This window comes from Vidua chalybeata, chromosome 4 (assembly GCF_026979565.1).
Source record: "Vidua chalybeata isolate OUT-0048 chromosome 4, bVidCha1 merged haplotype, whole genome shotgun sequence".
Classification (NCBI taxonomy): Eukaryota; Metazoa; Chordata; class Aves; order Passeriformes; family Viduidae; genus Vidua; species Vidua chalybeata.
Window position 1 is genome coordinate 65,026,413 of NC_071533.1, and position 13,536 is coordinate 65,039,948.

The 13,536-nt window shown below is 47.8% G+C and overlaps 1 protein-coding gene across 2 annotated transcripts in view; it reads right to left on the reverse strand.

Moving 5' to 3' along the window:
• FGFR3 (fibroblast growth factor receptor 3) overlaps window positions 1-2,227 on the reverse strand; it is a 55,297-nt gene extending 53,070 nt beyond the window's left edge. For both annotated transcript variants that reach the window (XM_053940796.1, XM_053940795.1), the window contains exons 1-2: window positions 2,167-2,227; window positions 1,747-1,978 (exon numbers count right to left, since the gene is read on the reverse strand). In XM_053940796.1, coding sequence (XP_053796771.1) covers window positions 1,747-1,927 — 181 coding nt within the window. In that variant the 5' untranslated portion in view covers window positions 1,928-1,978; window positions 2,167-2,227. The remainder of the gene's footprint in view (window positions 1-1,746; window positions 1,979-2,166) is intronic.
• Between the last annotated feature and the right edge of the window lie 11,309 nt (window positions 2,228-13,536).

A 13,536-nucleotide genomic window follows, 5' to 3' on the forward strand; every position in this document is an offset into this window, starting at 1 on the left:
AGGTCGCAGAACCGCTGGTTCTGGCACAGAGCTGGGGAAGCAGCACTGGCTTCATGCTTCCCCACGCACGTGGAAGATGGTGGGACAGCCACTGGCACTGAAAAGCTGTCTCTCCCCTCACAGTCCCCGTCCACAGGAGTTTTCAACAGCTCACAGTGGTGGGGCAACTCTGGAAGACATTGCTAGGGGTTGGGGTTGACGGGAACCCTCCTGGTTCAGGGAGGAATCCCATTCCAGGGAGCAGAGCGGGAGCTGACAGTGCCATCTTTCCTTTAGAGAAAGCTGACCGACAGGTAAGAGAGCCTGTCCCGAGGATTTCCACGGGAGGCCCTGGAAATCCCAACCCATCACTCACTTCGCAGACATCACTGGAAGGATGTTTCCCTCTGTGTGACCTCCGAGTATGCCACTTGCTACGATTCCAACAGCGTCCCAAAGCTCTAACTTGCCAAAGTATCTTAGAGCACGGGAGGGGTTTAGCACCACTTCAACACATCATCGACCCCAGCTATGGGCTAAATGCGAGGGTGGAAGCCCAGGGACCACTGAAGCAGCCAACGAGATTGCTCCTCACCCCCATGGGATCGACTGTGCCTGAAAGTGACAGCACCAACACGGACCTCAGGCTAAGCCAGAGAGAACTGGGACACTTCGCTTCTGTCACTCGCAGCCCTGTGGCCAGCACAGGCTGCTCGCCGCCTTCCGCACACCGACCTCATCTGCTCTGACCAAGTCCCTGCGATGTTGCCCCATAAATCAATTCTTTTGGCTGTGAAAAATGAGCCAAACGAGTTACACTAAGAATCTGGTGTTTTATTAGGACTTTCTTGAAAACAAACCCAACCCCCTGTGTGATTTATAGCTTTAACCAAAAGGGGTATGAAAGTAATGCCCCCCCACCCCCAGCTTCCACGAAGTCCATTTATTCCCCTGTCACTTTTTTGGCAAACAGGCTTCAAACCCTTTCCTGAACAATGGAAACTTTCTGCCGGGTACATGCAAAACCGGAGGACAGGGGGCTGCGAGGGGGCTCCCTTCCATTAAAGAGCTTTGAAAAATAAACAGGGACTCAGGTAGCAGCTGAGGCGGATCAGAGAGACACGATGTTTCAAACCCGCCGTATATTACTTGGAAAGAAGAAGGAAAAAAGCAAAACCCAGCTTTTGCCCGACGTGTTAACTTTTTTTCACTTGCAACTCCAGTGCTGCCACTCCAAGGGGAGATCGCCACCGGCTCCCCCGGAACGCACTTCCCTTCTCAGCATAGCCGCTCATTCAGCTGCAACCCAGCTTGTGCCTACCCGGAGCTGTGGCAACACCCCTTTTGCTCTCAAGATGAGGACATAAATGACCTTTCTTTACTTTTCCCACCCGAACGCGCGCAGTCAGAGCATTTCCGATGTGTGCCGAAGATGCGCCGCTACACACGCACGCAAGCAAGCATCTTCCCAGCTGTTACCCACGGGGTGCCTCATGCACCGCCTGGCTGAGAGAGGGCTCCTGGCAGACAGGGATCCTCTTAAAAGCACTCTGTCCCTCCTGGGCGCCTCTGAGACTACTCCGAGCCACAGCGAGATAGAACCGCCCCGGCCCCGCGTTCGTAACTCCCGCTCCACAGCCGCCTCCTGCGGTCTCCATCCATCCGCCCGGCTCCGCTCGCTCAGGGACGGGGACTCGTAGCGCCGAACCCGGCCGGGCCGGAGCCGTCCCCGCAGAGCACGTGTGTGCGCGGCCGCGCAGCCCTTACCTGCCGGCTGCCCGCCGCTCCTCGCCGCCGCCGCCGCCTTGCCGCCGCCTCGCCGCGCCGCCGGTATCCCGCCGACGGCAGCCGCCAGGCACAGGCACCAGACGGAGCCCCAGGCCGCCCGCATGCCTCCGGAGCGGCGCCGGGGCAGCGCGGCCGCCGCCGCACCGCCCGCCTCAGACATCCCCCGGCCGCCGCATGCTGCCGCCGCTCACCGCTCCGCTCCGCCGCCGCGCTGCCGGGAGAGGGAGAGAGGCGCTCAGCGCGGGGAGGAGGACGAGAAAACCCCCCCGCCCCTAGTGCCCACACGAAGGAGAAACATGAAAAAAAAATAGTAAAAAAGCGGAAAAAAAGTGGTGGGAGCAGTAAAAAAGTGCAGGGAGCCGGGCGAAGCCGTGCACCGAGCGGCGGCGGGGCGCCTACCTGCGCAAGCCCCGCGGCCGGCCGCGCAACCGCGCATCGAGAGAGGGAGGGAGGAAGGGAGCGAGCGCCCGCAGGAGCCGCCGCTGCCGCCCGCCCGCCGCCGCGGCGCTCCTGCGTCTGCTCGGCGCGCAGCGGGCGCGGAGCGGGGCGGCCGCGATGTCCCCGCCCGCCGGGCCGGACCGCCCGCCCCGCCCCGCCCCGCCCCGCCGCCGCCGCCGCCGCGGGGGGCCGCGCCCGCCCCGCGCCGCTCCGCGCCCGGCCCCGGGGCTGCGCGGGGGGGGCGGCCGGTGCCGCGCGGGGCTGCGCCCGCCAAGCCCTCGGGGGGGAGCGGCACCCGCTTCCCACAGGCGTGAGTTTAAAGTTGGCGCAGTGCTCCCATGGTGGATCCCGCGGCGGTCACCCGCGCGTCCCCTTCTCCTGGCCCTGGAACGGCGCGTTTTCTGCAGAGAGGCGGCGGGAAGGGGGATCCGTGGGTTCGGGAGAGCTCTGTGCGTGCAGCAGTTCGGCTCAGCCTGGGACCTGAGCAGCAAATGGCCCATGCACCCATTTCCCCTGCATGGCTGCCGCTCCGTACCCCGAAGTGAAGCCACCCGCTTCGAGCACCCTTCCTTCGCTCCCCCACACCCATAATCGCTGTGATACGTGTATGGGAATAATGACAGACTCCACGGCACTCTGCGCGTCTCCTCTGCCAACTGGAGTAGCTGTTTTAATAAAGTCTGACTAGATGGATCTAGTCTCATTTACAGTTACGATTGCAATGATCTAGTCACTATCACAGTTATAGTTCGGGTTTTTGTGGTCATCTCAGAGACCCCCGACACGGCCGAGCTGCCGAAGTGACATGCATCAGTTACTGCTGACAGCGAGCTGAGCTGCCTCATACAGAGAAGTCACAGCTCTGCTTTAATCCCCCTTGACACAGCAGCTCATTCGCTGAAAATAGACGCAGATATTATCAGAGCTGAAAATGCCCTGCAGAAGGGGCCCAAAAAACCCAACCTACGTAAGAGTCAAGGGGAGTTTTTCTGGGTCAGAGGAAAGGCGGGCAGTGCGGAGGTTTGGCTTGCAGCGAGGGCAAACAGCGGGGATCGCTCCTGGCCGCGGTGGAGGGCTCGGCGTTCGCACTGTTGTCGCTGCAACCGGGATCTCTCTTGACACCTTTATCAGGCACAGAGACTCTGACATCTCAATACTGTGGCATTGTGTGGGGCAGCATTGAGACAGGGCTGCGGCGAGGAAATCCTACATGTCAGCAGAGACCCTCGCCAGTGACACCGTCGATTTTAAATGAAAACAATGGAGTGAAAAGCAGACATATAAATAAAATGTGCTTATTTCACCGTCACAGAGAAGGTTTGGCAGCACGTCAAGCTGTACGATGTTTGCTCTCATAACTGCTGTGCTGGAGGTGCCAGAAAATCACGAAAAATTAAAACAGCAGCAGCATAATTATAACACTGCACAAGGAGTTGTTGGCACTACTACTTTGAAGACAAAATTGCAAAAGCAGAGTGAAATTCTGCTCTTAAGTAAAGCCACCAGGGTAGGATTTTTGTTATAGCATTATGGTTCCTATTGCCAAGTGTTAGTATTGTTACTATTACTACCTCAATTTTTCAAGAGGAGAGCAGCAAAGGAGGACCAGGAGCTTTCCTAAGTTCACAGAAAAAATAAAAACATCAGTGAGAATTCAGTGAGGTTTTTCACACTGTAGCTGAGTTTTAAAAGTGTCGCAGTGATTGTTCTTTTCTGTCAGGTGAGGGTAAACACTCTCATGCTGCTCCTGGAGTAACAGGATGAAAACAGCAGATCTGAACCCAGAGAGTTTTAAGGTTGCTGGGAGATGTAAAGGTCTGCACTGTGGATCAAGTTAGCTCAGCCCTTTAATGGTTTTGATCTGGTTTTCATTTGGAAAAAAAACCCAAGAGCTTATAACATTTGGAAGCCCTTTACAACAGGAAATCAAATGGGTATTGAGATAGTCCTGTATGAAGGACTTCAAGGTTTGCAGTTTTCCCTACAACGGGATATTTTTAGGTTTCCCATTTATTAACCATGCAGAACATTCATGTGGTGTTGGGGAGCACAGACACGATTAAATACAGATTTTTTGATGCTGCTTTGTCACAGTGGTGGCCACTGTAAGAGAGCCCAGGATGTAGAGCTGTGCAGCAAAAACTGCAGCTCTGGACTGTGTCTCAGCCACTCTCTTACTATTAAAAAAAAAAAAAAAATCCATGTACATAGGCTAGTAAAGCCTGCACAACACAGTTGCATTTATTTCAGCACTGTTATGCCATAAGCCATGTATTAGCCCCAAAGTTTTTCTTCCCCCTCAGGCTAGGAGCATGCACCCACCTCAATGCAGGGTTACTTTCTCTGCAAACATGTTTGTTCTCCTTTTACCCTTTATAAGAATTCCCTTCCCAGAACTTTATATTTGTTTATCCCCTTAATATCCAAAGCTGCCTGTGATGAAAATCAAGCCCCTTTCAGCAGCTCAGGGATGGTGAGTGGTTGCCCTTTTTTGCTTAAGTGGCTTCAAGCCTGCCACTGTCACACACCTCCATCTGCCCAGACCCCACTGGGGGCTCAGCCACTGAGACTGGCTGCCCTGGGACAGTTTTTGAAGAGCCTTGCAGGCCTTGGGGGCATTTGCATGGCTAAGCCCACTCCCTCCCTTCATGCCTTTCCAAAGCCCTACCTTGCAGGGAGGCTGCTAATCTCTCTCTATCAAAGTGCAACCTGTTGATAGTCTCAAATTAAGTTACATGAAGGACGCCATCAAAAAAACTGGACCAAAATTGGCTCCAGGTGCGAATGCTTTAAGCAGTCCCTTCTGCCTCTCTGTCTAGGAGATGGGGACAGGACAGGCTGTCAGATGCTTCTCCCAAAACCCTTGGGACTGAGGCTCTGGAGAGGCATGGAGAGAGGCTTTATTCATGCCAATGTCAGCCTTGGTGACATTGCTGTCAGAAAGCGTGTGATCACCTCCCTTCCCCTGCAGCCCCCCTTGTGCGCTGTGCAAAGCTGTCTCCTGCACATCTGAGCTGTCAGATTAGCATGGCAGCCAGAAGGCTCAGGCACCAATGCTGGCCTCAACAAGGATCTTGCAAAAATTACACTGGGGTCTCGTGCCCCCATACATCTGATACTCACAGGAGCTGCTTCCTTAGCCAGCAGAAAGCATTTCCTGAATCAATACTGAGTTGGAGCAGAGTGCTGAAGTAGGTGAAGCTTTAATTCAAATTTTAATATGCTGGCAAGTTTGATCAGAGTCGCAGTCACTTAAGCTGCTGAATCATATCAGGTTAGGTACACACAATAAATATTCCCAAATATTTCTTATCAAAACTGTGTCTTGTTAGCTGACTTGTGAGCCAGACTGAGTGTTGTGGCCTCACAATGCTGTAACAGGCTGCTCCTTCAGCCCAGCCGAATGCTATGAGTTCACACAAAACTGAATTGAAATATTGGTTCAGAGATCAGTATCAGTGTGCATGAGTAGAATCCAAGCTGTTCACCCTTAGCCTTCAAGGGTTAAATAGCATCAGTGGATGCCAGCACTGGGGTACATTTTCCAGAGCTCATGTCACTATCCATTTATATCAATAAGGTGCATTGGAACAGCTAAACCGCTTTTTATTAGCTAGCCAGCCCTTAGAACTGCACTTCCAGGCTGGTTTATTGAATTTCAAGCTCAAAAGTCATTGTTGCTAAGATTAAGGATCCAAATGATTGTCAGGGTAAACACTGTGAACAGTCAAACACCTTGTGAAGGATCTTTCTGTGCCTGCACCCTCTGTGAGCTGGTTGCAACAAAATCTTATCCTGCTGGATTTGTTTCCCACTGAATGGCATGGAACAGACAAGGAATAGAGGGCAAGGAGTGAGCTGTTTTATTGGAGGTGAAATAAGAAGGAGAAAGTGAACTGGAGAGGCATGCTGGATCTCTTCTGCAAGAGCTTCATATGGGAGGTGCTGGCAGAGGTAAAATAATTTGTCAGCCTGGAAAGCAAAGCAGGCAATTTGAGAAAGAGGGGGGAAAAAATCCAAACAAAAACCTGGAGCAAGCCTGTGGAGGGTTTAAGAAGCAGGGATTTAAAATCAGACCTTGAAATAATGCTGACTCAGCACAGCAGCTGTGTGTGTGCAGCCACGGCGCTGCACCAGGGTCACAAGTGGCTCTCAGAGGTGTCATTGACCACCTGCATGGGCTGTGTGTTGTCTGTCCTTGGAGCAAACCGAGGCAGCATGCAGGAGCCTGGAGGGGACAAGACAGAGATCACTGCTGCCTGCCAGACCTCTTCATGCCACAGCCACATAGGATATTTCAGGCAAATGTGTGTGCAGCAGGGTTGCCCTTGTGGGTGTAGCAGGGCACCTCACTTTGAGGGGCATTTGAACCAAACCCTTAGCCTGTTTAATCCCTGACCAGCCTGTGCAGGCTGGTGCCTGTAAGGAGAAATCACACACTGCCAAAATGAGCTTCTGGGAGTCCAACAGCTGCCCTTGAAGTCTTCTCTCCTGGATGTGGCCAGAGACCACCAAAGGGCACCAGCTGTCTGCTGCTTCCCATCCACCCTGACTGCTCACCTGCAGCAGGGGTTACAGAAACTTCCCTTTTCTGCAGCCCTTTAGAGCTCACACACATTGCACTCTTCCCCAGGTCCTGGCCCCACTGTATTGCCTGGTGGGTCTCCTTTCTCCAGGGGTTTTCCCCTGTTCTGCCCCACTCCAAGATAGGGAAAGGGACAAGTAGTGAGTGGCATGGGAACTTTCAGAACAAGCAGCCACATCCTAAAATAAATACAAGTTCAGGTCTTCCATCTATAAGGGACAGCAGAATTATGGTCAATATTAGTCATTATCGCTATGACTTTTAGGCAAGCTCTTTCTCAGTGGAAGATTCACTTGGGAGGGAGCTCGAATATGGGGACAATTTAGTCATGCTCAATTCTGCTTTAATACAGACTGTATGCTCCCTCAAGCCAGTGCTGACACAGTGTTGTGTCTGACACCAGCCCAGCCACATCTAGAGCCTGATTTGTATGGCTGTCTTCTTGCAATTCCCATGGTAGTTTTATTTTTCCAAAGGGCATGGTGCAAGCTCTGCTCTGAGTGTATTCTGCTCCAGAGATAAGGTGGGTGGATCAGACGTGTATCAGCATATTAAATATACAGGATGTATTACAGGATTGGGTGACTCTACAGCTTTTACTGGCCTTTGAAATACGAAGCAACAGACATGTATTCCAGATTTAGTGTGCATGGCCAGCAGCTCTGCAGAGGAAAAGCAATTGAGGGTCTTTACAAACAGCGATAATCCTCTAGGGGATAGTTAAGTGTTATTATCCCTGTGGTACACTCAGTAATTCCAAAGCCCAGGAAGGCGAAATGCCTTCCCAAATATCAACTCCTGGTCTGCAGCTTGGCTTGTGGGACCATGTCCAACTCTGTCACAATAAAGTGATAACTACCTCAGGGATCTTGTGCTTTTGCAGGAATATGATTCCCCTCACGCAGCATGCTGGATGTCCAGATCAAACACAATGAAGAACACAACCTGTGGTCAGGGAGGTTTGGCCTCCATCAGCCTCAAAAGGCCTCTGCATAGTAATTGTGGCATAAATAATTTCATTTACCATTAAGGGAAAAACATTTGTGGTGTGGAAAGCAGCAGTTGCATAAGAAATTGGGTAGGAGGCAGGTAGGCATTGACTTCAAGGCATTTCATGGAGCCAATGCCTTTAATCAACAAGGGAAATGTTTGAATGTTAATAGAACTAACAATGAAACCAGAGTCATGTTTTGACAAGTATTTCCAAACATTCCAGGAACATTGCGATGCTCTAGCAGCCTCTTTCCTAGAGAGGGAATTGATTGCTTGAGTTGTAGTGCAGTTTACAATGTTCAAACAGCCTTTCCAGAGGAGCTGGGATGCTGCCATGGGCAGGGGCAGGTGGTGATCCTGGTGGTACTGGGAGAGATGGGCAAATTAATGTTTTTAATAAATGAGAGCCCTTTCTTCCTATATTGGACAAATATCCTCTTCTTAGAAGAGAAGTGAACTCAATGCTGGGAGCTTCTCTTGTGATGAAATTCTCTTCCTTATTATCCTTTTATATAAAAAAATTGCTCATGATACTTTTTTCCAGAACATGGTGATGGGTCCATCCTCTATTGCACTTTGTCCCAATAATTTTGCATATACTTTTAGCACATTGGCTCTATCTGTTCTGAAAGGAAGCCCTGACTCATTTAAAACGTGACCAGAAAATTGCTGGGAGACTGTACCAGGCCTGCAAGGCCTGCATGGCTTTGCCATGCTTTTCACAGCTAATTTTGCTTTAGGTCAGTGGATCAGATGAATCATTAATAAGCATTTGGAAACCCGGGTGCCAGGTACTGCTGATCTTGAGCACCTTGTAAAAGATTCACCGACAGGTCAAAGGTTTTTATTTATGGAGGTATGGAGGATTTGCCCCCAGATTTGCCATTAACTGTGTGACTCTAGAAACTCCCCACCCTCTCTGAGCATCTCCTCTCTCTGTGATGCTGTCTTGCCCATGTAGGCTGAAAAACCTTACATGATTTCAAGTGAAGTTAGCAAACACCTGAATTAGGAACGTGAGGGATCTCAGCTATGGCTGACAAGAACAATGGGCCTCCAAAACCTGACTTTTTGAACTTACATTTCTTCTAATGGTGCTTGTCTCTCTCTCTGATAGTGGAGGGATCTGGGATGTTCAGCTGATGAAGGGGGGTTGTTTTTCATCCCTTTTTATCAGTGTTGCCTTCTGATGATGGAGGGGCTTGAAGGCTTCCCTATGGTGTAGAGAGAGACCAGGACTCCACTGACTCCATGGACACTGGCTGGAAGTGCCACAGGTGGGTCCAAAGCAGGAGTCCCATGGTCCCTTAAGGCTTCACTTCTCCAAACTAGAGCCTTGCTGGAGGTCAGGATGTGTGGCTTTCATTTCATACAGCACCATTTCCCATTTGTGCAGCATCATTAAATCCAAAGATCACAATTTCATTGCAAACTCCACTCAAATGTTTTCAGTACTAGGGAAAGGTAAATAGGTCCTTCTGAAAGCATTTTTACAGCATAACTCCAGTCCTCCTTAAAAAAAAAAAAAAAAAAAAAAAAAAAACAAGCAGAGTAGCCAGTGGTTTTCAACCTTTTTCATTTGCAGACATTCACATTTTTTTACCAGCAGAGCTTCAGCCCCTCATATAGTTAAATTGAAGCCTACTGACAATATGCTTATTTTTCTTGTGAATTTTTGTAGACCATTCAGAAGTCAGTGCACCCCAAAGACCTACAAACTGAAACTGATTGAAAACTGCTATATACATATTCTTCTGTAACTAAATAGGATGGGCAATATATATTGCCATATATTTATGTGAACTGTCTGCTTCAGTCTCTATAGTGTCTGGAATCTGTGGGCTTTCTAGGTAGGTGGGACAGACATTTTCTCCAAGGCTGAAGGAGAATATTATTTAGATATTTTCAATTATTTTGTGATGTCCCTATGTGGAGTGTAACAACAGCTGTAACTGGGAACTATTATTAATGGACAAAATCAAGTTACTTCTCTTAATCACCAGTTTCTGAACTTGTTGCAATGAGGGGAGAAAGGACTTTAAATGAATCAGAATAATAGCAATAATTGCCAAAAGGCTTAATGTAGTTTACCCAGAAATTATTTCTTAATTGCTCATGGTGGGTTCGTGGGAGACAGCAGCAAACAGTGCAGATCCTAGGAATCTCTGTAGCCTAGTGGTGGAGAAAAATCCTCATTTTCTGTGAGGAAAAAAGCACAAACTTGGGCACTTTGGAAGCAATGACAAGGAGGTGGCTGCAGTATCCACTCCAGCTCATACAAGCCATTTGATTGTGACAGCAAATTTGTGTCCTTCCCCAGATTTTAGGCGTAGCATTAATCATTTGTCATGGTAAGACAAAGGCATTGTATATTGCCAGGAATATATTTGCTCCTCTTTCAATTGAGAACACAAGTAGGAACTTGGTTTAAAAGGGCATATTTTCTCTGTGGCTGTTGATGCCTCAAACCATAGAAATATAAAAATATTTGTAATAGTTTGTATCTTACTACAGAGTGGAAGGGGGATAATGACTGTCAGGCTGATTTCTCTGCAGACAGCTGTGCCACACATAACAAGGGATATCTGCACATGTAAAAAGGATACCAAAATCAAATTATCTGAACTTTGAAAATATATTCCTCTTTGCAGCTGACAGTGCTAAAGTTAACCCAGGAGCCAGAGAGAACTCTGTCGGCAAAGAAAATTAGAACCACTATTTGCTTCCAGCCATATGACTGGCTCATGGGGTAATAAGAAAGACAAGGACACTAGAGTAAAGTTATCATTTTTTCTTGAAGGCTGTGTGAAAAAATTTCAGTCACTTCTTTGCCAAAATAGTTTTGTAAATACTGGAGACGCTTGATTTTATCCACCCTGAACTCATCAAAATGTTGAAGCATGTTCTCACAGGTAGCCACAGTTAATCTATGTAATCTTGAAATGGCTTCCAGCTTTTAGAAGTTTACATTAAGTAAAGATTATCCAATTATAGTTTTCCTTAAAGATAATAAAGATAAGGTTGATGGAGAGACATGCTAGGGGACTGAAGTATGCTGCTTTTATTTCATACATTTTTTGCAGTTCAATGTGAGATGATTCAAAATTAAAGCACTGATTTTGACTATGCAGGAGTGTATGACATAACACAGTAATGAAACATAAACACAACAAAATATTACTATCATGGTCATCACTGCTGGTCTCTCAAACACATTATGGCACAATGGATATCATCCAGAGTTATACATTAGCTTTCAAAATGCCTCACTTCATGTTTTTATTTCAGCCAATAAATTACTTGAGGCCTGACTCAGACACTTGAAAAATAGATGTTGACTTTTCAGGAAATTGTAAGCATTACTGGAAGGTCTGAAGTCTGATAAACAGCTGGTTATGGATAGTTTTGTAGGAGCAATATTGTTTTCAGAGAAATTAAAAGAGCATTCGGGAGTTTGGTGGCAGGAAATGGACTCATATGCTAACTTTGAGTTCTCTTGGTCTCTTACTATGTGTGAAATATACTGCATTTGCTTCTACCTCACTTCAGCTTTCAAAAACATTCCTTACATAAGCAGGGTTGGACAGATTTAAGATACCAGGTGAATATTGGTCCTGAGAAGACCAAACAAAAAGTTAATATCCATTAAGTTAATATCCATTTCAATTGTATCAGTAAGGTATTTCATGGAATGATTTGAAAAATAAATATTAGTGTAATGTGTCAAACTGGTAATAAAAACAATTTAAAACAAGGCATTGTGGCTTATCAGAATTAACCTCCCAGCTGAAAGCCAAAGGAAAACCTACCTGCAAATGGAAACACAGGCTATACCTTAGGAAAAGGTGTTTCTCCTGAGGATGCTTGCTCCCAGGTGGCCAGGAAGGCAAACAGCATCCTGGCTTGTATCAACAAGAGAGTGTCCAGCAGGACCAGGGCAGGGGCTGTCCCCGTGTGCTGGGCACTGGTGAGGCCACACCTTCAGTCCTGTGTCCAGTTCTGGGCCCCTCACAACGAGAGGGGTGAACTGAGCACAACATTGAGGTGCTGAATGTGTCCAGAGAAGAACAATGGAGCTGGGGAAAGGTCTGGAGCACAGATTTTATGAGGAGCAGCTGAGGAAGCTGAGGTTGTTTAGCCTTTAGAAAAGGATGCTGAAATGCCAACCATATGCTCAGGCCTGAGAGTGAACAAGGAAAATTCTCCAAATCAAACATTCTCTTGGAGCACTTTCAATGTCACAAGTGTTTGGGGTGTTTTTATGTGGATGATGCTGGAAAACTAGAGATCTGTGAATTTATCTGCTGTCAGCTAAATTTTCAGGGTGAAATTCATTTTACTGAGAGACTGTGATGCTTGTTTGGGGAAAAAAAGAAGAAAGATTTGGATTTTAGCTTCTTCCTTGTCAAAAGTACTGGACAGGGGAAGACTCAAAAATGTTATTTTTCCTTTGGTTATTATGTGCAATAACCACTTGTCCTTATACTGGCTTCTTTTATTTTGTTGCACTCAGTCTTTTTGTCTGCCTTAATTTGAAATGCTTCAGCCTCACTGGTGTGTTTGCAATGACCCATGTGAAAGGGAATAAAAATATTACACCTGTAGACTAATCTTTATTTATACAAAGCTTTTGTGCTTTGGGACCTGGCTGTGCTCTGACACCACAGGTCACCACTGGCAAACTCAAGTTAGAAGTTATTTGTGAGGAAAAAATGGTAGAGGGCATTGCCTGTCCCATGGCAGTGAGGAGCTCAGGGGTGTCTTGAGGACTGCTCTGAGAGAGGATCTGAGGAATGATTTGTGGGGGATTCATGCTGAGTTCTGCAGATCCAGAGGAACCAGGAGAGATCCTGTCTTGCTTAAATGAAATGTTTTACTTTTGCTCCTATACACCTGATGGTACTGGCTTTGCTACTTGCTCTTTTCTCTGTTTCCCTCCTTGGTCTGTATTGTAATTTTTATTTCCCAAGGATGTTAAACCTTAAAGAGAAGACCCGAGGACTGCAGTCCTGTGCAAAGGCAATGAAAGGTAACCCTTCTCTTCCTCGAAGCTCTGAGTGTGGCCTTTTCACTGGGACAGAAAATGCAAGAGGTGAGCTTCAGGGAATTTGGGCCAGAATTGGTGCAAAGTCAGTTTTCACATCTCACCTCTCCATATTCACAGTGAGTCTAGAAATTGCCTACAGCAACTCTATTTTTAATTCCAGATGAAAGACTTTGCAGACGCAGGAACCGAGCTGAGGGTGAGTTTCTCAGAAATGAGAGAAGATGCAAGAAAACGGGGAGAAGCTGAGTGGGTGGGTGGATGGAGAGAGGGTCTGTGCTTACATATTCTTCACAGACATCATTTCCACTGACCAGTGCAATGCTACACCTTGGCAGTGCAGCCTGCCAAGGGAATACCAGAGATGCGAGGATTGTGTCCAGAGTAAATGCAAATGTGAGGAGAAAACAGGGCAGGCCAAAACCTCTATGGTGCACAACTCCATCACATCTGTGTGACTCTTCAGGGTCTTGCAAAGCAGCCAGCAAGTCCCTCTGCAATATCAGGTGTCCTTTGCCCACAGACCTGCCTCACAAAGTGGAGTTGTTTTCTGACTCCCTGCTCTGACCTCCTTGGGATGCTGTGAATCTTCTAAACAGGAGAGGGTTTGGTCATGTTTGTTTGCAGTTATTTTTCTCTGAGGCCCTTCCTCAGGATTTTGTTAGCATTGCAAATTCCCATTTCACAATCTGCATTCTTCCAACAGGCA